Source organism: Mesoplodon densirostris, chromosome 7, assembly GCF_025265405.1.
Source record: "Mesoplodon densirostris isolate mMesDen1 chromosome 7, mMesDen1 primary haplotype, whole genome shotgun sequence".
Classification (NCBI taxonomy): Eukaryota; Metazoa; Chordata; class Mammalia; order Artiodactyla; family Ziphiidae; genus Mesoplodon; species Mesoplodon densirostris.
Window position 1 is genome coordinate 11,201,292 of NC_082667.1, and position 24,294 is coordinate 11,225,585.

Consider the following 24,294-nt stretch of genomic DNA (forward strand, 5'->3'; position numbering starts at 1 on the left):
AGGTGCAGGGACTGCATACCAACCATGAGGCATTACCTGTTCAATTACTATTTAGTACGTGAAAGGGCACCCCCCACATACCCAAGGTCCTTCAGATAGCAGCTGCATGGGAGCCCCCATCTCTACCTGTCCGACCCAGCATTGCCCGAAGTGGAAAAATCAAGGGGCGCTATGGTCAAAAGTTGGGGAAACCTGGGCTAATCAAAGTGCCATGGACATCCTTACTGAAGGTCTTTAGTGTTTGGATGAGCCCCGCAACCTCCGTGACCACCGCCGGTGATACTTCCTAGCTCATCTGACACATGTGCCAGCTTACAGTTCCCTGGGACGCCCTCTGAGCAATGCTGGTAATCCTTAGATCTGTGCGGCACCCACCTCCCTCCCGAATGCACGGGGCTGCAGCTCTGACCCCCAATTTGTAGGTGTGAGGGGTAACTTACCATAGCATCTCCACTCTACCATGTCTGTTTAGCTCAGCAGCCCAGGGCCTGGTGCAGAGTTGGTGCGGTACACGTTTGGTGGATGGAACGTCAGTGGAAGAGCCAGGGGAGAAACTCTCCTGGGATCTTGGTCCAGTGTTCCCTGTGCCACCACCCGCAGCTGGGCTCCCAGCGTTCATTTTCAGTGCCAGGCAGGGCCCGGCCCACAGCAAGCGCTTGGCAAACGGAGCAGTCGACAGACAGCTGGCTGAACGGACATCCCATCTCGACCTCACCCATGCTCCCTCCTACCTGCTCCCCTGCTTCACCGAGCACTTGGCGCCAACTGACACACAGTACATTTTACTTGTTTATTATGTTTTCTCCATCAGAATGAAAGATCCTTGAGGGCAGGGACTTTTGTCTGTATTCCCTGGTACCTAGAACTGTGCCTGTACACAGCAGGCATTCAATAAATATTTCTGCTGTAGACTGGATGGCATGAGTTAATCAGATCTCTGGGGCTTCTGCAGAGTCTGGTACAGGAAAGGGGGAGCTAGAGAGACCCTGCCCCCTGCAACCTCCCCATTTTAACCTTAAGTGTTGAAAAGCGGGGCAGAGCTGGATTCAGTCTGCTGGGTGACAGGGTCAGTGGGATGCAGAGTGAGCCAAAGCAGCCTTTGGAGGAGGGGTGTGTGTTGGGGGGAGGTGGATTCCTGACTTGCGGCCTACTGGCCTGGGTTAGACCCAGGACTCAGACAGAACACACATATTTTGGGGAGTCACCCGCCAGTCACCAGCTCACTGAGGAACCAGAAATTACTCTTCGTGGTTTGAAGGCACTCGGAGAGGAGGGGGGAGGGGAGAGGGGGGAGGGGGGGGGAAGGAGATGGGGGAGGGGAGAAGGGAGGAGCGAGCTGACCCTCCTCCCTCCTCCAGTCTCTGCCAGGTCCCAGGCTACCTCTGGGTCTCTGTGCCACAAAGACCTGCCTGTGAGTCCTTTTGAAGGCTCAGAGCCCCGTCTCGGGTGGAGCCACTGTTTTGGAGCCATGGAGTTGGAGTGCTGGGTCAGCAGAGGCGTGTGGCCAGTGGTCCGAGGGCTGCCATGTGTGACATGGTGCTTGGCCACAGAAGGCCTTGGCCATCCTGAGCTCAGATCTTGGCTGCTGGCCGCTGTGGCGGCTGCTTCTGCAGCTGGGCCAGCGTGTCGCGCTTCTCAATGGAGCGCAGCTGCTGCTTCTTCGCCCGCTTGAGCTTGGTGGGGTTTCGGATCTGGGGGGGGGTTGAAGGGAGGGCATTAGCATGGCTGGGGTCTCCGCCCTGCTCCCCAGGGAAAGGGAGGCCACCACGGGGGCCTGGGACTGCGGCATGAGCGGGGGCCGTGAAGCAGGGGTGCTGGGGTGTCTGGAACACGACATTCAGCCTGGCCGTGTCCCGTCCCGCAAGCAGGGCAACGCTCACCACTTGGACAATCTCCGCCTTCCGCTCGTTCTCCAGGCGGCGTTTCAGGTTCTCGGCGCGGCGCTGCTTCTTCTCCTGGACACACAGGGGAAGGCGATTGGGTCTGGGAGCCGAGGCGGCCCTGGTCTCCCAGGCAGTGAGAGCTGACAGAATTCCCAGGGAGGAGGGCAAAAGGCCCACTTATCCCGGCTCTGGGTTGTTCCTGGTGCTGGGGGGTGGAGAGGCAGCAAGGAACCATCCCTGTGCCCCTGGAACCAGCACCCAGAGGCCCACTCTGGTGGGAAGTTCCTGACTTCACCTGAGAAGGGGGGCCCCTGGTCAGGCGGCTGAGGACACTGGGTTGGAGGGGGCGGGGTGGGGTAAGACACAGGTAGCACCCCACTTGGAAACTCAGGCCCATGCAGACAGTGGCTCCTCTTACCACACCCCTCATCAACTGCCCGGGGAGAAGGGGTGGCTGGCCCTTGCCCTCATTCCCGCCCTCTGAGTCCCCCCTCTCCCCCTGAAGCCCACGAGCCCCTAGAACGCAAGGGCTGGCCTCCTGAGGTTCACCCTGGCGCAGGGCTGGGAAGGGAGGAGGCTTCAGAGAAGAGGCTCCGGAGCCATCTGGTCCGGTTTGAACCCTGACTCTGCTACTTCCTGAATGTGTGACCTTGGCCAAGTGATTTAAGCTCTGTGTCTCAGCCTCCCATCTTTAAAGTGAAGATGATTACATAAGATTGTTTTCAGGACTACATGAATGAACACACATACAGGGCTTGGAATAGTACTGGCCCACTGGGAACACTTAGAAGATGAATGTAGACGGAGTCTTCCTTGGGAACGGCTAGGCTGACTGCTGTCCCTGGTGGGACAGGGCAGGGACGGTGGCCCCAAGGCTGTGCATGGTCAGGGGCCTCCCCCGGCTTTGGCAACACAGGGTAGAAGGGGTGGCTTGGGCCCGCGGGGAGAAAGGAGAAGTGACACTTGAGCCCCCTGAGGCGCAGGGGAAGGTCTGGACTGGGGGCTGGGCGGGGCACCTCTAAGGGGACGGTGACAAGAAGGTTCTCTCTTGCCCAAGAGGGAGCCAGGGCCACATAGGAAGCTAGATAAGGCCTCAGCACGAGGTGGCGGCCACACAGTCTGCAGGGCCTCGGCCATAGGCTGAGCTGCGGCAACTCAAAGCAGGGGACACATGACCAAGTGGCTGACCCACCCCCTCCCCTCATGGCCAGGCAGGGGCTGCAGGCTGGGGGCGTGGCGTTTGACTCCTCCGGTGGCCCGGGGACCACGAGGCGAGTGGCGTCCCACTAAGAAGTCCGCTCCTGGTGGATCTACACCACCACCTCCCTGTCTGCCTGCTGGGGCTTCCTGGAGGTTAGAGAGGTTGGGCGTGAACCTCTAACAGGGCACCTGTGGCCCTGGGATGAGCGTGAGGGAGAGCTGGAGGAACGCGCAGGCCGCCCACTTCACTGTGTCTTGGGGAATGCCAGCAACACCCGGATGAGGCCTCCAATGTGTATGCCTTTCCCACCCTTCCCCAGGGCCCCCAGGCTGGAGAACGGCTTTTTTTTTTTTTTTTTGCGGTACGCGGGTCTCTCACTGTTGTGGCCTCTCCCGTTGCGGAGCACAGGCTCCGGACGCACCACGGCTCACGGGCCCAGCCGCTCCGTGGCATGTGGGATCTTCCCGGACCAGGGCACGAACCCGTGTCCCCTGCATCGGCAGGCGGACTCTCAACCACTGAAGCCTGGAGAATGGCTCTTGCCCAAGCCCCTCCCACCCCTGCCTGGCCGGCCCCTCCCACCCCTACCTGGCCGCCCCCTCACCTGCCGGCGCCGCTCCTTCTCCTCCTGCAGGTGCCGGGCAAAGTCCTTGGCCTGCTTTCTCTCCTGCCGGTCCTTCATCTTCTGCTGCCAGGATGTGTGCAGGGGCTTGTCCTGAACCATCTGGGAGAACCTACATGGGGCAGACTGGGTGCTCTTGGAGTCCGCGGGATGCCCCGGTGCCCTCCCTTTGGGCCTTCTTCCCTACCTGCCTGCTTGCCCGGCAGTCGACCCTCCGGGTCTGTAGAAACTTGGAGCGGGAAAGGGCCCTGATCACGCCCACTGCCATTTCTTAAGCCCTGGTTATGTGCCTGAGGTGGGAACTCCCATTCCCTCCAGTATAGAGGAGCAAAGACTCAGAGAGGTTAAGTAATTGCCCAAGGTCACCTTGCTCCTGAGCAGCAGTCTGTGACCAGAGTCCGGGCCGCACGGCCTCCACCACCAAGCTCCGCTGCTCCGGCCGAGCGCAGAGGGCTGGGCATGGACGCCTCTGCAGAGGGGGCTCACTCCCTACTGGGGCGCAAATGGTCACGGTCCCCTGCAGTGCTTCAGAACCTCTGTCCCAGCAGGGGAAATGTGAAAATGGAGTGGGTGCTAGGGAACATCAGGGAAGTCTTGATTTTCTAAAGAGTGATAGTGACACGGTCACAGAAGCGAGATCACCTCTGTAAGAACGCACACTGCCAGGATCTAGGGGTGGGATGATAAATCTAGGATGTGCTGTAAAACATTCTGGCAAGATGGAAAAACGTCAAGGAGCAAGAGGACACTAGACCAGGAAAAGGCTGAGGGCTGCTGAGACTGGTGACGAGGGCTTGGGGGTTCATGCAGCCGTGCCGCCCCTTTTCCGTAAGCTTTCTCCCTGAACGATTTGAAGCCTGTTCCGGTGTCCCACGGGCCTTCTTTCCCCCTCAGCAGTTCCTCTCGTAGTGGCCTTTCCGCCTCCCTCAATAATTTCTTGACTTTCAAAAGAGCTCCTGTTTACCCACGTCCACTCTACCATGCCCCATGCGGTCACAGTAGTGGGCTGCAGTGGGCACCAGGCAGAGCCCACTCCCGTCCCTGGGAAAGGTCAATACGGCTCTTCTGGTTCATCCTTCCCCTTTCTTGCTCCACAGGAGTCTGCACATACAGCTTGGACCCTGACCCCAGGCCTGTCCGTCCTGTCTGGTTCTGCCTACCCACCCCCTCCCCAGTTCTGCCTGCCTGCCCCCAGCACACACCCCACTGCTTCTTGTCCCCCTCCCCTTACGTGGAGACAAGAACCGTTCCCATCACAAAGGGTGGTGGGCGGATTCAAGGCTCCCCGCCACAGGAGAAGCGTTGAGCACAGTGCTCTGCATATAGTAGGTGCTCAGTGAATCCACCCTTCAGAGAACGGACACGGTGCACCCGGGGAGGACTGGGCAGAAGGTGGCATTAGGCCTGGGCACAGGGGGTGGGGCGGGGTGGGTGAGTGGGCGTGTGCTTCCCAGCCTCGGCTCCCTCCCCCCGCATCCCCCCTTTGCTGGGACACCTCGTGCAGCAGGTACTGCCCCTGCCTTCTCGGGGCTCACTCACCAACTGCTGAAGCTGCTTTCTCAAAGGTCCCAAACATCCATTCAACGGCCCCTCTGGCCCTTATCCACAGGCCTGGCGCCGCTTCTGAAGGTGCTTTAATTCTACTGCAGCAGCTTCCTTACTGGTCTCCCTGGTCTCCCCTCTGCCCTCCTAAAGGTCTGTTCTCCACAGGCCAGACGGGTCCTTGCAGAGGTCAGATCGCGTCACTCTTTTGCTCAACACCTCCCATGGCTCTCACGCTCACTCAGGTCCCTGCAAGGGCCCACGTGGGCCCACGTGACCTGGCCCTGTGACCACTCTGATCTCACTCACCTCCTACCGCTCCCCTTGCGCCCAGTGACGAGGCCTCTGGACTTTCTGTTCCCCTTGCCTGGATACTCTTTCCCAGTATGTTCACTCAGGCCTCTGCTCACATCCCTGTGGCAGTGAAGCCATCTCTAATCACTGTGACAACGCCCTGCACCTCCTGCTTTGTTATTTTCCTATATTGCCCTAATTACTGATATATGTATACATTACGTGGTGCTTACCCATTTCTCACAACTAGAATGTTTTGTTTATAGCCACATTTACCCCCAGATCCTAGCTCAATGAAATATAAACTGGTTGAATGAATGAACTACCTTCTGTTCTCATTCATCTACTTGTTTGACTCAGTGCCTACCATGTGCTGGGCTCTGGGGAGAATCTAGCCATTGTAGGTAAATCCTCACTCTCCTGGAGCCTCTGGTCTAGAGGGGAAGCTGGCAGCCGACAAGAATCACACAAGTAAACAAGCATTTGTGCAAATGGGGGTGTTACGAAAGATATAAGGTACAATGACAGCATATAGCTTGAGGACTTAACCCCGGTTGGGTTGGACAAAGAGGGCTTTTCCCAGCGGGCGATGTTTAAGTGGAGCCCTGGAAGATGAGCAAGGAATGGCCAGGGGAGGAGCCTTTCAACAGAAGGAACAGCATGTGCAAAGGCCCTGAGCTGGGAGGGAGCATCATCTACAAGGGGCACACAGAGGGGAGGTCAGTGTGGGAGACTCTTAGTGATGGCAGAGATGGCAGAGGAGAGGAAGAAGTCTGGAGCGCAGCTCCAGGCAAACAACAGGAAGCTGGGAAGCATTTCAGCTCGGGCAGGAAGCTGGGACAAAACACCCTTTCCCTTGCTTCTTGGTATCCTCTGCTGACCCTCTCTTCTCCTGGCCTGCGTGTTGGAGCAGCCTCCTCATGCTCAGTGAGCTCCTCTCCCCGCCGTCCACCTCCCGAGTACCAGGACTCCAGGCTCCCACACTCAACTTGCTCACCATCCTCTTCCCACCGGAACCAACCTCTTCATCTGGTCCCACATGGCCATCAGTGGCCCCACCATTCTCTGGGACTTGCTGGGACCGAGGTGGAGGGGCAGCGCCACCACCCACTTCTCCAAGTCCAACAGTCGCTCCATCTTCAAAGTCTCTGATTGGTGACTTGTAGGAAATCACTCCCTAAGTTTCAGTTTCTTCTCTGTTTAAGGGGGGAGGGGCTTGGGGGAGGGGAATAATGCCCACCGCCTTGGGGTTTAGGGGTTCAGCAAAATGACATCTGCAAAAGGCCTAGCACAAAGCTTGATGCACAGTCATCCCTTAGTAAATGTCCGCTTCTTCCGTAAAATCACTGCCTTCCCCTATGGGCCCTCACAGCCACGAATTCCTGTCTGCCCAGTGGTTCCCAGTAGCTAAAACATGAACTGGACCCCACCTCTCCTTCCTGGCAGCCTAAACATTTCCTTCTTCGGTTGCGCCTCTTTGTCCCTTCACGCAACAAACATTTAATTGAGCACTTACTGCCCGCGGCACAGAAAGACAAGACCTCACGCCTACCCTTTAGAAGGGATAGTTAGGGAGTTTGGGATGGACATGTACACACTGCTATATTTAAAACAGATAACCAACAAGGACCTACTGTAAAGCACAGGGAACTCTGCTTAATAGTATGTAACAACCTAAATGGGAAAAGAATTTGAAAAAGAATAGATACATGTATATGCATAACTGAATCACTCTGCACCTGAAACTAACACAACCTTGTTAATCAACCATGCTCCAATATAAAATAAAAGTTTAAAAAAAAAAAAAAGAAGGTTGCAACTCAATGCAAGGCGGTTCTACAGAGCACGGGTAAAGGGCTTTCACGCAGACTCTGGAATCAGATCTGTGTTCAGGTCCTGCCTCTACCACACATTTAGCCTCCCTGAGCCTCAGTGTCCTCACATGTAAAATGAGGATAATCCTAATGCCTGCTGCTTCATAGAGCTGATGAGCTGATTAATTGCCAAGAAGCATGCTGCTCCCTGTCTGAAAGGCCCTTCCCCTGGCCAATCCGTACCAGAGTGCTTAGCAGCGTCCTATATACTCAGCGCTTGGTAGTGCCTTTTATCAAAAAGGCAAATAGATACAGATAATGTAACAGATAATGGTGGGTGAAGACCTCACTGCTGGTTTACTTGCTTCTGCCCCCTTACTAGAGAGGTCAGAGACAAGGATAAATGCGTGTTGAACGAACACAGATGAGGTGCTATCCAGGGGTCCTTTAAGGGCACCCCTCCCTGAGATCCCAGTGCATTTCACCACATTCTGGTTATAATTACCTCTTTGTGTGACTCCCCCAGTGATGTGAGATCTCTCCAACCTACGGGATATCTCCTGGCTGCACCCAGGCTCCAGCACCACACAGAACCCCACCCCTGCCCAGCTGTCCCCCACTTCACCTCTTCTTTGAGCGGTCCTTCCACACCCGCCCAGACTTGGGCTTCCCCTTCGGGATTTTAGGAACCTCCTCCTTCTTCGGTTTCTTGGACGCTGGGGCCTGGGCTGAAGAACCTTCTCGCTTCTTTGGCCCGAGGCCGTCTCTCTCCGGCTGCCCGGCCGGCGGTGGCTTGCTCGGCTCATGCTGATCCCGTGGGGAGCCGGGCGACTGGGGTGTCAGCTCCTGCAGTGGCTCAGAGGGCTCGGGACCCGGCGCTTGCTGACCGGGGTAAGGCTCTAGTGACCCTGGGCTCGGCTGCAACTGATGTCGGGGGGACCCCGGAGTCGGCTCCTCCTTACTCCTGGGCAACTCCGAATCCGCTTCTCGGTCCTGGGAAAACTTTGGTGACTCCCCACTTGGCTTTGGCTGAAGTCGGGAGAATTCAGGACTCGATTCCGGCTGTCTTTGGGGCGACTCCAGGCCTGGGTCTCGCTGACGCTGGGGCGACCCTGGGCCCGGCTCTGGCTGCTTTCGGGGGGACCCCAAGCCTGCCCCCTCCCGCAGACTGGGTGATCCCGGGCTTGTCTCCGGCTGGTGTCTGGGAGACTCCAGGCCAGGTGGCCGCACACTCCGAGGAGACCCGGGCTCCCTCCTTTCTTCTGGGCTCGACTTGAACTCCACAAGGGCCCGTCTCGCCCGCAGAACTGAGGTGGGGTTCTCGGGGGATTCAGGCTTTAGTCCTTCCAGCCGCCGGCTGCGCCTCAGCGGCGTATCCATGGCCCGGGCAGAGTTTCTAAACGCGAGCTCACGTGCAGTCTCTCGGACTACCGGCGCCGTCCTATGACGTTATAACCCCGCTACGTCTGCGCCGGGCAGGAGGGGCTGTTGCCTCGGAGGCCATGTTGGTGATGGGCGAAGAGGCGCGGGGAGAAGTCCGGGGAGAGCGGGCGTTGGGTTTACTAGGCGCATGCGCAAAGCGCTTTGGCTCATTTACCTGTAATTGAAGAATGAGTCCCAGCTTGAGATCCGTATTCACCTTGCCTGCGAGCCCAGTCTCCCGGGGGGAAAGAGAGTGTGCAGGCGGAAAAAGGTAGAAGGGGGTCCCATTTTCGGGAGAGAAGAGGATTGGAAAAAGATCCAGGGAGCCTGTAGGCAAGGCTGGATGGAAACTTTGCTGCTAACTCACTTCTTTACTGCTAACTCAGCTTCAGCGCTGAGCACAGCCCCACCTGCTGAGCCACTGCCGACAGGACACAGGAGCAGGAGTGAGAGTATCAGCGTATCAGATGGGCCCCAGGGTGTCTTGACTGCTGATCAAGAGGAGGTGAGGAGGAGGAAAACCCAGGCAAGTTTCCTGGAGGATTCCTTAACACCTCTCACCCCTTGGCTGGTGCCACACGGCATCCGAAATGCACCCCGATTAATTTAGCCTGTTGAAATCACCTCCCCAAGGGTAAGGCGATGGCACAGCTTCTTCACTATCCTTAGAGGTTGTCAGAATTAGTTGCACCCTTGTGCTGTAATCCTGTGTCAGTCCCTGCCTTTCTGGCCGCTCTCAGAGACTCCATCTGCAGGCTCAGCGGCCTTGGGCCCCTTGCTCCTGGACCAAGGAAATCCTTGCAGTGAGGCTTTGTCTCAGTGCCCCAGCCCAGCAGTGCAGCTCCCCGCTGCAGAAGCAGCTCAGACCCCTCCTTAGCCAGCTCTTCCAACCCCCCAGTTCTCAGTTCCTTAAATCCCCTGCCCCAGCCTGGATGCCTAAATGGCCTGCCACTCACATCCACACCTGGCATGCATTACCAGGGCTGTGGAGATGGCACACCACCTCACTGCCCTGCCCTACCCTGGGTCCCCTCAGCTCTCCTGGCTTCCTGAGCACCTGTCCTCAGCTGGAGGGATCATTCTCGAATGCCAATTGGATCATATCCTGGTTCCACTTAAAATACTTCAGAGGGTGATCTCAGGTCCCTGCCAGGTGATGTAAGAGCAGGGGATGCTTTACAGACATCCTTCAGATCTGGTGAGGAGAAGACCCCTAGTCAGTGGAGGCATCAAGCGATCTCTGGCCCAGAACCATCCCTTCCACCCAGGCTCAGTTTGTCATTGTCATTATAAATGGTGTGCAGGGGCCCAGGGGACACTCCTGAATTTTTCAGAAAAGTGTGTGACACTTGTGTGACAGTTGCTGTTGGAACTCTGTTCTCATATGCTCTTTGTCTTTCTACTGCAGGCATCCCAGCCTCCTGCCCTCGGGGGAAAGGATGCTGAAGGGCGTGGGTCTTCTACAGTCTCCCAGAGGCCCCAGCAGGATTGAGCCCCAGTTTCTATGAAGGCAACCTGGTCATTCATGCACCTTCTTTTGGCTTCTCCCCTGTTCCTGTCTCAGCTTCCCACTCCCTTATAGGTGCTTGCTGGGGTCATTTTCTTTCTTTCTTTTTCGGCGGCGCCATGTGGCATGTGGGATCTTAGTTCCCCGACCAGGCAATGGAACCCATGACCCCTGCATTGGGAGTGAAGAGTCTTAACCACTGGATTGCCAGGGGAGTCCCCTTGCTGGTGTCATTTTCTGAATAGACTATTTGCATTTAAATCCTTGTCTCAGAGTCAGCTGTGGAGGAGCCCAGCCAAAAACACTGGGACAAGTAATTATTGGACCAGGCATTCTTTCAAGTGCTCTATATGTACAAACCCACTTAATCCTCACAACCACCCTGTGAGGCAGGTGCTGTTGTTATTACTCCCATTTCACAGATAAAGAAAACTGAGGCACAGAGAAGCTGGGACACTTGTAAAGGTCACACAGCAGAGAAATGGTGGAGGTGGGATCCACATGTGGGCTTCTGACTGCAGAGCCACAACACTTAAGAGTAAATCTCTCTGTTATCCGTGTAAGAAAACCAAGGCACAGAAAAGCTAAGCTGTTTGCCTAAAGTCACACAGCTCTACATCGACGAGCAAGGACTACATTTCCGGTGCTGACAAGCTTAGTTGCCTTGCAACTGTCCCTCCCGTGGGCCTCCCTCACCCGTTCCTCACACTGATCTTGGTCTGCGTCCTGGGAGATGCTCGGTGCCAGGTCGCCTTAGGGGCCTGCCGAGGCTCTGTGTGCGCACGCGCGGAGCGGAATGTGCGGAATCAGCAATACCGGGCTTGTTTATGTAACCTGAGATCTGTCTGACTGAAGGAAACTGTGTGCCCACAGATGATGGAAGATACAGATCAGGTGTTCTTCTCAGAGCCACTGAGCCTCCATCCAGCCATAGGTGCTGTGGTTGAGAGGGTTTGACATATCAGGGACCTGTATCCCTGTATCCTCTGCTCAGCACCAAGATCAGAGATGGCTAGGGAATGGGTCCTGGCAGTCACCAGACGCACTCCTTGAGCACTTGCTCAGTGCCGGGCCTCCCCTGCGGGCTCATTAATCCCCTGGGACGTCGGTGCAGGAGGGTGATTGCAGCACGTGCTGGATGAGTGTTTGCTGTATAAGTGAACGGGCAGGGAGGAACATCCGCGATTTACCAACAAGGAAATCCAAGGCTGGGACAGGCTGTGATCTGGCACAGGGTGACCCAAGGAGAGGGTGCAAGGTGCAAGGTCAGGGCTGGAATTCGGGGCTTCCTGACTCTAAACCCAAGCGCTCACTCGCACGTGCATTGTGCTCAGGACTAGGAGACGGGGGCTGAGGATGTGTAAGGACTTCCTCGGTCTGGGAGGGTGGATCTGGCGACTGGGACATCGCTGAGTGTGGCTGGAGTGAGAGCAGGGCCCCGATGAGGCGGAGGCATCCCTGCACTTGAGCTGCCCCTGCCTGCCCGTCACTGGGTCACATGGGTCCAGGCTGCTTTCTGTTCCACTCAGGGTTCTCAAGTATTCGAAGACAGTTTTCCTGTAGCTTCCCCGGAATTGTCTTTTTTTTTTTTTTTTTTTTTTTTTTTTTTTTTTTTTGCTGTACGCGGGCCTCTCACTGCTGTGGCCTCTCCCGTTGCGGAGCACAGGCTCCGGACACACAGGCTCCGCGGCCATGGCTCGCGGGCCCAGCCGCTCCGCGGCATGTGGGATCTTCCGGGATCGGGGCACGAACCCGTGTCCCCTGCATCGGCAGGCGGACTCTCAACCACTGCGCCACCATGGAAGCCCCCCCGGAATTGTCTTTTATCCTGGCTGAACATCTGCTCCTCCAGCTGTCTCTCCCACAGCGGTCAGTCTCTGGGGAAGACACTGGTTCTCTACAGCCTTCAGACTGTGGTGTCCAGAGCTCCTGCAGGCACCCAGGATTGATTGTCCCACAGAGAGCCGAGTGGATTTGTCACCTCCCTGTTCCATGGTCCCTCTCAGTATGGCCAGGCACCCACCCTCTCTTCTCAACAGTGAGCTGCCAATTGAAACACTGTCTGGTTCCAGCTGCGGATCCCGGGATCCTGGACGTGAGCTGTTGGCTTTTCTAGACAAGTGCGGGATGTGTCACTTGGCCGTGCTACATTTTGCTTTGACCTCTCTGGAGACCCAGTGCTTCTCCTTCAGTCTTTGCTGCCCCCTCCTCCTGTGGGCGTGTGAAGAGCTGCTCTGGACACCGTGAATCAGGCTTTCCTGAGCACCTGCAACAAGAGCGAGGTTATCGTGTCTGTTCTTATCACGGGTTCTTATCTTGGAGGTTCATCTTTTCTGCGCATTCCCAGCAGCTCGCAAGGAGTTTCAGATCCTCAAGAGGAGGAGGCAGAGACCTCAGCAGAGGGGCCAGGGGGAAGGGCGGGCAGGAGTGGCACCTGGGACCCCTGGGCGTTGCCAGCGTGCAGAGGAGCTGACTTGACTGGGAAGGGACCCCTTTGCAAAGCTCTCGTGAACCCGCAACTCTTATCTCCTGATCCCCTTACAGCATCTGCAGGTTTTGCTGAACAGGAAGGGGTGGATGTGCTACTGCCGGTGCGACAAGACCTCCCTCTGCCTTCCCACAACCCCGGGCCCTCGCCAGCTTCCACAGTCTGGTCCCCTGCCCTGGGCAGGCCAAGGAAGGGAGCGCAGGGGTGGGCTGGGGAATAAACACCTGTGCCAGGTGGGAGGAAGATATCCCAAGAAGGGGGGCATGGCAACTCATGCCGCCTCTCACCCTCACCCCAATGTGTCCAATAGCAATGCTTCTCAAACTTGGGTGGGCAGTGCTTTGTGACCGCCTGGAGGGGTGGGATAGGGAGGGTGGGAGGGAGGGAGAGGCAAGAGGGAAGAGATATGGGAACATATGTCTATGTATAACTGATTCACTTTGTTATAAAGCAGAAACTAACACACCATTGTAAAGCAATTATACTCCAAAAAACTTGGGTGGGCATCAGAATCACATAGAAGACATGTTAAAAGCCAGACTTCTGGACCCAAACTCCAGACATGATGATTCAGCAGTTGTGGTCCCCGCCTCGATGGCACTAACGTTGTCTTGGGGCACTTGTGTTAAACACTGGAATCTCAGAACTACCCTTTGAAGAAAGCTGAGCAAGAATCATCATCCCTATTTCACAGGTGAGGAACTAGCCTCACAGAGAGGTGACGTGTCTTGCTGAAAGTCACATTAATGTTAAGTGGCAGGGCCTGAACTCAGGACTTCTCAGCTCAAAATCTGGCCACCATGCCCTGGCTGTGAAACATCTCAGTTTCATGGGGCTGGATTTCGATGGCAGAGATACAGACCCTGGACACGTGTCCATGGGTGGCAGCTGGGGACTTCATTCTTATGGATGGAAGGTGAGCTTGACAGAGACAGACACACCTCCCCACACGCCCCCACACACAGGACTCAGTTCCTGAGACCAGGATAACTGCAGAGTTTCACAGTGACTCACTTCCCCTCCCTTCCTCGCTGTTCACTTACCCCTCTCCTCTCACTTCCTCTAACATCTGGTTCCTCTGCAGCTCTGGCCCCTCCTCGGTGCCATATCTGCTCCAACGAGGGTGGTCTCCTCCATCCAATATGGCAGCCTCGTCGCCATGGCAACCCCTGGAGACCTTGCCTTGGTGACCAAGGCGCAAATTATGAGGCCCCTTTTCTGAAGCACAGACCAACTAGGCCCCTGATTTGAGGATGGGAATCTGCTGGCCCTTTGGCAAAGGAATCTCTGCTCTCTCTCCCTCCTCTGTACACTCTACCAGTGAACAAAAACCAGCCCTGAGCTGGTAAGTTGAGGTTTCCCTTTTGTCAATAGTCTTGCTTCTCCATTCCTCTCACACTGCGTCCAAAACCTCAGGCTCCGGGCTTCCCTGGTGGCGCAGTGGTTGGGAGTCCGCCTGCCGATGCAGGGGACACGGGTTCGTGCCGCGGGGCGGCTGGGCCCGTGAGCCATGGCCGCTGAGCCTGCGCGTCCGGAGCCTGTGCTCCGTGGCGGGAGAGGCCACAACAGTGAGAGGCCCGCGTACCGCAAAAAAAAGAAAAAAAAAAGAAAAAAAAAGAAAACACCTCATGCTCCTGGAGCCCAGTGGATCAGCCAGGCTCATCCTTCTGGGCTTCACACCCTAAGGCTTGCTCTACCGAAGGATCGTTATAGAAACGAACAGATCATTTCCCCCTAAAGACCCCTTCATATGCTTACAGATTTAAAAGCATAGTGTTTATGGTAAATTTTAAGGACATAAAAATTATAGCAAATTTGATGAGAAGACATTTTATTGCTGTGGATTAGAAAAGCACAAAAATATACCAATTCCACTGGCAGTTTAAATGATAGAGATTCTGTCCACAGTGGCTACCAAGCATGGAGGGCGTTTGCAGGTATTATCTCATTTAATCTCAGGCAACCTTATGAGGAAATTAATCCTACTGCCCTGGTTTTTAGAGGTGAAGGAAAGTGTTCAGGGACGGGCAGTTGGAGACAGGCAGAGAGAGAATTCAAATCCACGATTCTGCCTCCAAAGCAGGTATACCTTTCACCTATACCACTCGGCCTCTGTGTTTTAGGCACTTGACCTAAATAAAAAAGAAATCCTTTCTTTAGCCTAGGCCTAATTTTCGATTCTTTAAAAGTAAGTCCCGAGACAGAAATTTCATGTTGTTAAGAAATTGTATGCCTTCCACACAGAGCAGGGCTTATCAATCAAAGTTATTGATTATAACTTTGCTTATTTGGTTATTCTGCTGCTCTTTTATTTTCTCTTCAAACTAACATATTACACAACACTCAGATATTATCATTCTGCTTGAGTTGTTTTAGTTCTCTGCCTGTGAGATAACTGTGGGTAGATCTAGATATCCCACATTTTTGTTCTTTGAAATCAGACACAGAAGGTGTGGGAGATTACCTTTTTAAAAGCTGGCTGTGGGACTTCCCTGGTAGTCCAGCAGTTAAGACTCCACGCTCCCAACGCAGGCGGCCAGGGTTTGATCCCTTGTCAGGGAACTAGATCCCACATACTGCAACTAAAAGATTCTGCACGTGGCAACAAAGATCCCTCGAGCCACAACTAAGACCCGGTGCAGCCAAATAAATAAATAAATATTTTTTTTAAAAAGCTGGCTGCAATGGTATCTCCCATCCATGTGTTCTTCTTCCAGTGTGACCTTGACACTGTTTCCCTTGAGTAGTAGGACCTTTGTGATTGCCTTGGCCAAGAGAGTATGGGAGAACTGTTGCTCTGTGACTTCTGAGCCTAGATCATAAGAATGCCATGTGGTTCTGCCTGGCTATTATGGAGTGCTCACTCTTGGAGCTTAATTACCATGCAGTGAGGAAGCCCAAGTCATCCCACATGGAGAGACCACACAGAGAGTCCAGTAAAGGTGTTCCAGCTGACAGCCCAACTGGTGACCCAGCTGACAACCCCCATCGTCTGACAGGCATGAGCAAAGATACTTCCAGATGATTCTAGCTTCCACCTGTCAGGTCACTGCCAATTTTGAGTCTTCTTAGGAGAGGTCCCAGAAATCATGGAACAGAGACAACCTCTCTCCACTATGCCATGTCCAAGTTCTGTGCCACAGAATCTGTGAACATAATGAAATGGTGGTTTTACACCACTAAGTTTTGGGGTGTTTCTTACACAGCAATAGTAACTGGAACCAGGAGATATTTTCTCATAATCAGGAGTCTATCTCAAGGGAGAAAATCTTGTGGCCTCTTTTTTTTTTTTTTTTTTTAACATCTTTATTGGAGTATAACTGCTTAACAATGGTGTGTCAGTTTCTGCTCCACAACAAAATGAATCAGTTATACATAAACATATGCCCCCATATCCCCTCCTTCTTGCGTCTCCCTCCCACCCTCCCTATCCCACCCCTCCAGGCTGTCAAAAAGCACCGAGCTGATCTCCCTGTGCTATGCGGCTGCTTCCCACTATCTATCTACCTTACGTTTGGTAGTGTATATATGTCCATGCCTCTCTTTCGCTTTGTCACAGCTTACCCTTCCCCCTCCCCATATCCTCAAGTCCATTCTCTAGTAGGTCTGTGTCTTTACTCCTGTCTTACCCCTATGTTCTTCAGGACATTTTTTTTTTCTTAAATTCCATATGTACCTGTCAGCATACAGTATTTGTCTTTCTCTTTCTGACTTACTTCACTCTGTATGACAGACTCTAGGTCCATCCACCTCATTACAAATAGCTCAATTTCGTTTCTTTTTATGGCTGAGTAATATTCCATTGTATATATGTGCCACATCTTTTTTATCCATTCATCTGATGATGGACACTTAGGTTGTTTCCATCTCCGGGCTATTGTAAATAGGGCTGCTATGAACATTTTGGTGCATGACTCTTTTTGAATTATGGTTTTCTCAGGGTATGTGTTGTGGCCTCTTTTGCACCTTCTCCTGGGACAGGTGTGATTGGCAAGGACGACACCCAGTTGTAGCCCCATGACTTTATTAGAGGCAGATTGATGGCAGAAGCAGATTCCTTGTTCTTTAGTCTCAGTATATTAACACATTTTACTTGTTTACTTGTCTATTGTTTATTTCCCACTGACTAGAATGTCAGTTCCCCATGGACAGGACTTTTTTTTTTTTCTGTTTTGTATGTTACTACATTCTTTCTTTCTTTCTTTCTTTCTTTATTTATTTTTGGCTGCATTGGGTCTTCATTGCTGTGCACGGGCTTTCCATAGTTGTGGTGAGCAGGGGCTATTCTTTGTTGCAGTGCGCGGGCGTTGCATTGCGGTGGCTTCTCTTGTTGTGGAGCACGGGCTCTAGGTGTGCGAGCTTCAGTAGTTGTGGCTCATGGACTTACTTGCTCCGTGGCATGTGGGATCTTCCTGGACCAGGGCTCGAACCCATGTCCCCTGCACTGGCAGTCGGATTCTTAACCACTGTGCCACCAGGGAAGCCCTGTATGTTACTACATTCTTAGAGCCCAGACTAGTACTTGGTACTTAGCAGTTGCTCCATAAGTAATTTTTGAATGAATGAGTGAATGCAGATGAAACATCAGGTGAGCACACTTTTTGATAATGATTTCTCAAGAGAATTTAGTTAACATTACCAGGTTCTAGTTATTATCATAATAGAAAATTATTTTTTGGATAATGGCAAGCTCACATTGTAGTGGGAATTTCTTGTGAATCATAGTAGAGAACAGAGAAGAGGCGAGAATAATATGGAATAGTCAAAAGAGTTAGGAATTAATAATTCATAGTTAAGAGTCCCAACCTCTTCTTGAAATAAAGGAAAAAAATAATCATTAAATGTGTGATGAGCAGTTGCATTTCAGGTCTGCACTAAGCAGTTTGTTCAAGGAATTTGTTCCTGGACACTCTCTAAAATGGTTTAGGATCAATCATCCAACAAGAATCGATTCAGATGATCTTTGTTGCCTGGTGTGTGCTGAGTGTCAGGGGAACCACACATAAGTGTGAGGTGGGGATGCTGTCCTCAAGTTATGTTGAGTCCAGCTGGAGAGGTAAGACTGAAGTCTGTGAGACCGCCAGCCCAGCAAGGCAAGCTAGGCCCAGTGGTAAACCTGTAGGGTTTTACCTGCTGAGGCTTCTGAGGGTGAGGGAATGCCTAGGAGGACTTCCTGGAGGAGGCAGGTCCAGGGGGGATTGAGAGACTGGCCAGGTGGGCAACTTCCCCAGCTGACTCAGAGGAACACTGAAACTTCAAAGGGGGTCATCAGAGATCAGCCTCCCGGTTAACTTGGGTTTCTATCTGTAAATCCTCACACAGCTGGTGGAAAGGAAATTAGTGTTCCTTTTACCCTAATACCCTTATGTAGATAATTAAGTAAGTACTTGAGTAGATAATACCCTTAAGTAGGAAGAAAATCTTCTCCTCCCTAGCACCAGCCCACCTCCATAGGGTCTTTTTTGTGATGGGCCAAACCCATCAGATTTTAGACCCCCCAGGCTTCCACACCACACGAACCAATTCCTTAAAATAAACTCAGTCTCTCTTTCTACACACACACACACACACACACACACACACACACACACACACACCACATTCTGTTGGACCTGTTTCTCTGAAGAACCCTAATACAGATGGGGACAAGGAATAGACACAGACAGCCCCAGTGGGGTGAGAGCTGAGTGGATGAGTAAGGATTTGGGTGGCTGCAGCGAGTGTGAAAAACTGGGGAGAGGGGAAAATGTCCCCAGAAAAACTCTGGGATGCTTTCTGTATGGCAGGCTGGGTGGAATCCTGGGTCATATCCTTAAGAAAACCTGCATTAAAGGCCTTCCCTATTCCTCCGTGCTCCTTGAGCCAGACTTTTGGGGTCCTGGCACTCACTTGGGTTATGTTTGTTGAGTGAATAAATGAATGAATGAATGCACCGCCAGCGTTGGAAGGACCGTTTGAGGCCACCTAGTTCAGCTCCCTCACATTTCAGAGGAGACTCAGGCATGTCAGCCAAGAGGGAAATGTTCTTCCAAGAAAATTCTAAAGTTTCCTTACCTGTGGGCACATGTATGGCTTCATGTGTTTCCAACAGCTTGACTGTTTAGCCTTTTTTTGCTTTAAAGTCTTCTCTCTGTGCTATAACCTTTAGGGTAGCTTGAAGTCTCTCCCCGAGCCCCCCAAATTTGGAAAATCAGTAAAGATGATGGAGATGAATCTCCTGAGGGAGGACTTCCTGCCACCCCTCCTCTACCCACCATCCGTTTACAACTCTTTCCTTCCTTAGGGGGGAAGATGAAACAGTTTTATAAGTGTATTTACCTTCAGATTGCTTATGACCTACACACTTGTCTTCACTGGACATTTTTTTGAGAGTTGCCTGGGTTCCTTGGGTGGGGATGGAATGGATCATAATTATCCCACTTGTGTTCATGAAAATATTTTTTTTTATAGTTGCCTGTTTCCTTTTTTTTTTTTTTAAAGATGTTGAGGGTAGGAGTTTATTAATTAATTTATTTACTTTTGCTGCATTGGGTCTTCGTTTCTGTGTGAGGGCTTTCTCTAGTTGTGGCAAGCGGGGGCCACTCTTCATCGCGGTGTGCGGGCCTCTCACTATCGCGGCCTCTCTTGTTGCGGAGCACAGGCTCCACACGCGCAGGCTCAGTAGTTGTGGCTCACGGGCCTAGTTGCTCCATGGCATGTGGGATCCTCCCAGACCAGGGCTCGAACCCGTGTCCCCTGCATTAGCAGGCAGATTCTCAACCACTGTGCCACCAGGGAAGCCCCATGAAAATATTTTTATTTCATGGCTTTTTGCTTAGTAGCAGGGTCTTCAGGAACAAATTTGAGTCGTTAATTGAGGAATAAGTGGATACTCCTGCCCGCTTTTCTATCTACACATGTGGATGTGATATGCTCAGGGTCCCCAGACACGTACACACAGAAAAGATAATCACCTTTAGTCACTACATCCAGACAGATGTGACCCAAGCCAAACGTCAGTCTTTTATTGTTAACAAAGCAGCAGTGTTGGGGCATGTTTTCAAGACACCAAGTGCAGACCCCTCTCCCCATGCTGTTATGTGTGTGTATCAGGGGGCGGGGTAGTGATCTATGGAACTGGATGTGACAAAGGCAGGGCTGATCCGAGAAGAACCGCAGACCCGCTCTGGGGGACTAGGAACCAATGACTGGAGGTGAGAAAGACACCTCTGCTCCGACTGCTGCATCCCATGGGGCCATGGACTCCAAGAGCTGCTGCCGCCAATGGAAGCCAAGTCAGCCTGAGCAGCCAGACGACAGCTCTATGGCTGGGGGCACAGGCAGGACGCCTATGGCCTCTTCTTCCTTCTGTGCCCGTGAAGACAGCACTAATCAATCCTCACAACCCACCAGAGTTGGCATCAATATAAAAGCTCTTTGCTGTCTGTTGAGGGTTGAATTGTGTTTCCCCAAAAGATATGTTGAAGTCCTACCCCCGGTACCTGTGAATAGGACCCATTTGGAAAAAAGGTCTTTGCAGATGTAATCAGGTGTGAGGTCACAGCGGATTAGGGTGGGTCCTTAATCCAATAGGACTAGTGTCCTCATCAGAAAGGAAGAGACACGGGAGGAACGCCATGTGGCCAGAGACAAAGGTGGAAGTGATGTGGCTACAAGCCAGGGAATGCTGAGGATTGCTAGCGAGCCCCTGGAGTACAGGAGAGGCAAGGAAGGATTCGCCCACAGAACCTTCAGAGAGAGCGCGATCCTGCCAACACCTTGATTTGGGGTTTCTGGCCTCCAGAATTGCGAGACTATGAACTTCTGTTGTTTTAAGCCCCCCAGTTTGTGCTAATGTGTTCCAGCAGCTCTTGGAAATGAATACACCATCCCAGGTCCCTACATCCAAAATCATGACTCTGGCTTGTGTTGCTCAGGGAACAGGATTGATCTCCTCTGAAGCTCCTTCTGATCCAGGATGCCCCCAGCAAGGTTAACCTTGTATGTGTCTGCATTTACCCTATCCCACTGGGGCAACTTGGTGGCCGTGGTGAGGTCTGGGCTGGACTGAAGGTGCGGAGGACTAGGATGTTTCTCAACCCCCATGGGAGCAGGAGGCTCCCACGGCGGGCAGGGGGGAGGGTAGTGAGGAGTTCAGGCCCAGGTAGGCAGGTTTGAGGGCAAAGGCCCTCCACTCACTCTTTCCACCATCCTGCACAAAGGCTCCCGCAAGGATCCACTGTCCTATGAGGTTTTCCAGGAGGCAGAGGCCATGGGTGAGAAACTCACCCCAGAAATCGTGCAGTTTGCTGTGGTCATCAGGGCGGCTTCTCCTGCAATGAAGAACTACAGAGAGAGGCGGGATTTACGGTCTGAGAGCCCAGGGGTGGCTCTGCCTCCCTTGTGCTGTAAAGTTTACCATCAGGAAGGACTGACCCTGAGGGTGGGCCTCTATGGCTCATCACGACGTGGCCACGTAGCAGGGAGGAAAGAGGCTTACGGCAACAGAGAAGGGCATGAGGCCTCCCACTGGGCTCTGCAGAGCCTGGTGGGCCAGAATTCTAGAAGGTGGCCACTAAAGACTCCTAGGTACCTGGTCCTTCTCAAACTTTATGAGCATACAAGGAGCCTGGGGGTGCTTGTTAAATGCTGATGGATGAGTCTGTCTGGGGTGGGGCTGAGATTCTGCATTTCTAACAAGCTCCCAGGTGATGCCCATGCTGTGGGTGCATGACCATGCTTTGAGGAGTGAGGGACCAGTCTCTTAGTTTGAAGATGGAGAAACAAGGGAAACAACCTGCCCAAATCATGGGGCTGGTAGGTGATAGATTTGGGTTTAGAAATCAATTTTTGGACTCTAAGTCTTGGCGGGGTTTGTTCCACTGCAGGGGGTATATTTCTTGACTTGCATCTCTCCCTGTTACCACATCCTGACCTTTCTTCTTCCTTGGGCTAACCCTATCGGGGCAGGGGCCCGTTTTCACCACCCTCTGCTCCCACCCCATGTGCAATGAGGCAGCTGCAGCCCCCAGCTGACCACCCAACAGCCCAGGTCCATCCCTTGGGTGAGCAAGGTGGAGAGAACCGAGCTCTTCCCCTGAAGCTCAGAATAGCTTCACCTCCACTGCACAGACATTTCAAACTCTCCCCCAAGGACCCAGGAAGGGAGCAGGGTCCCCAGGTCCCTGTATGCCTCCTCGGCTCCACGGAAAGCCTTCACTTGGCATGGTCCTCAGGGTACTCACAAGCACGCCGCCGGCCAGTGGGTACCAGTAAGTGGTGGGAAATTCCACAAAGTTCGGGACAGCAGCCAGGAGAGCTCCACAGCTGACATGCAGCAAGCCAACAATCACCTACAGGGCCTGTGGGGTGGGGATGGGGTGAGTTAAAACCCCAGTGGTCCCGGGAGGGGCTCTGTCTCCCAAGGATTTAAATGGCTGAGCAGATCTTTGTCCAGACATCCCTGCCAAAAGGGATATTAGACAAACTCCCCATCCACCTCCTCACTTGGCAGCGAAGGAACCAGAGGCCTGGGGAGAATGAATGCCTGGCCAAGCTCACCCAGCCAACGAGGGGTAGACCCAGGCCACTGCATCCCCAGTGGGGCACCATGGGTTTGCAGAACCCCAGAAACCTCGGCTTAGGACCATCTTGGGCATCTGGTCTAGTCCTCCTTCATGAGACATTATTCATTAGTAATGCTGGTTGCCCCCAAGGTGCCAGGCTCCAAGGGTGCCAAGCACTCCCTGAGCATCGAATTATTTAGCTCAAAATACCAGGAGGGGGCTTCCCTGGTGGCGCAGTGGTTGAGAGTCCACCTGCCGATGCAGGGGACACGGGTTCGTGCCCCGGTCCGGGAGGATCCCACATGTCGCGGAGCGGCTGGGCCCGTGAGCCATGGCCGCTGAGCCTGCGTGTCCGGAGCCTGTGCTCCACAACGGGAGAGGCCACAACAGTGAGAGGCCCACGTACCGCAAAAAAAAAAAAAAAAAAAAAAAAAATGGGGGTGAACTATCCATCCCAGGGGATCTTGTGGGAATAAATGGGCTGCTGTGTTTCCTTTTATAAATGGGTGTCTGCCAGTCGTTTGCCAGCTTCATGTCTGTCCAGGGCCGTGCCTGGCCCTTGACAGGTGATGGTCAGGCTGGCATCTCAACTCCTCTGCCAGCTGAAGGCATCAAGGGCCCCAGGTTCACTGTCTCCCCAAGCTCATTGCCAACACCACTCGAAGGTCATGTGTGCTTCACCTTAACTCCATGACAATGGACACAGTAACCATCAGGAAGAGTTGGCAGGTGGTGCTTTTGTGGTGATAGAGGCCAAGGGTTAGAGCTGGCTGACAAGACCGGAACATCTCCCAAGTTCCATAGGAGTTGGCCCGAGGCAGTAGAAGGAGCACTGTTTGGAGAGGGAGGAGACCTGGCTTCTTCTACTAAAGGTAGTGATTTGCTGTGTGACTCTGGCAAGACCCTTCCCCGCTTGGGCCTCAATTTCCTCATCTGTAATATGGAGACGTTGGACCAGATCATGAGCCCCAAGGCTGCTTCCAATTCTAACATTTTTAATCTCCTGGTTGGGATCAAGTATACATTTCTACTATAATAGTTATTGACACTGAATAAAAAGTACCCATTGTCCAAGTATATGTAACTTCCATGTCTAATATTTCTGAGGTCCTGCCTGGACTCTGCTGATATTTCCATGGAATCCAAGTGCCATAAACTGAATTTTTCCCCCCAAATTCATATGTTGAATCCTAATCCCCAGTTTGATGGTATCAGGAGGTAGGACCTTTGGGAGTGCTTAGATCGTGAAGGCTGAGCCCTCACGAATGGGATAGTGTCCTTATGAAAGAGACCCCAGAGAGCTTCCTTGCTCCTTCTGCTATATGAGGACACAGCGAGCAGACAGTCATAGACCAGGAGGAGGGCTCTTATTAGACACTGGATTTGCCGGTGCCTTGATCTTGAACTTCCCAGCCTCCAGAACTCTGAGAAATAAATGTTTGCAGTTTAAGCCACTCAGTCTATGATATTTTTGTTATAGCAGCTTGATTTGACTGAGACACAAGTGTGCAGCAAGACTCAAGGTCTCACTCGAGTTAACCAGTGATTGTTCTGTGTAAGAGCTACACTGGGATTCCACTAAATATTGGAGATGTTTATGACCAGCAATTTCACCTTTCTGCTGCTCAGCTTTCTTATCTGTGTAAAGGGAGTGACATCTTCATGCCTGGCCCACTGTGGGTGCTGAGTCAATTCCTGCTGTCTACCCTCTGCCCATCCCAGTTAGGGAGAGGGGTCCAAGCCAAACCCCAGCCATATGGCCGTTCCTTCCTTCAGGGTCCTCCTCAGACACACACCAAGAGGAAGACAAAGTAAGCAAACGTCATTTTAATTCCAATAGATTTATCCAGTGCCAGGGATAAAAGCTGGGAAAACCCCCAATAGTCTTCCAGTCTAGCAGAAGACTGTCTTCGGATGACTGTAATTCAGGAAATGAGGAAGGTGGGTCTCTCTCCCATATTCATTCAGCCCAAGTA

General features: G+C 52.9%; 1 protein-coding gene and 1 long non-coding RNA gene across 2 annotated transcripts; one reads left to right on the forward strand and one right to left on the reverse strand.

Annotated features, from left to right (window-relative positions):
• Positions 1-784: 784 nt before the first annotated feature.
• CCDC86 (coiled-coil domain containing 86) lies at positions 785-8,850 on the reverse strand. The gene is made up of 4 exons (XM_060104296.1): positions 7,982-8,850; positions 3,689-3,818; positions 1,881-1,955; positions 785-1,691 (listed from the first exon to the last, which is right to left on the reverse strand). Exons 1-4 carry the CDS (start codon positions 8,734-8,736, stop codon positions 1,572-1,574), a joined length of 1,080 nt encoding a protein of 359 aa, XP_059960279.1. The 5' UTR covers positions 8,737-8,850; the 3' UTR covers positions 785-1,571.
• A 25-nt stretch (positions 8,851-8,875) lies between these two features.
• On the forward strand, positions 8,876-10,852 carry LOC132493594 (uncharacterized). Its single transcript, XR_009533006.1, has 3 exons — positions 8,876-9,049; positions 9,165-9,283; positions 10,187-10,852. It is a non-coding gene; the product is annotated as an uncharacterized LOC132493594 (long non-coding RNA).
• Positions 10,853-24,294: the final 13,442 nt, after the last annotated feature.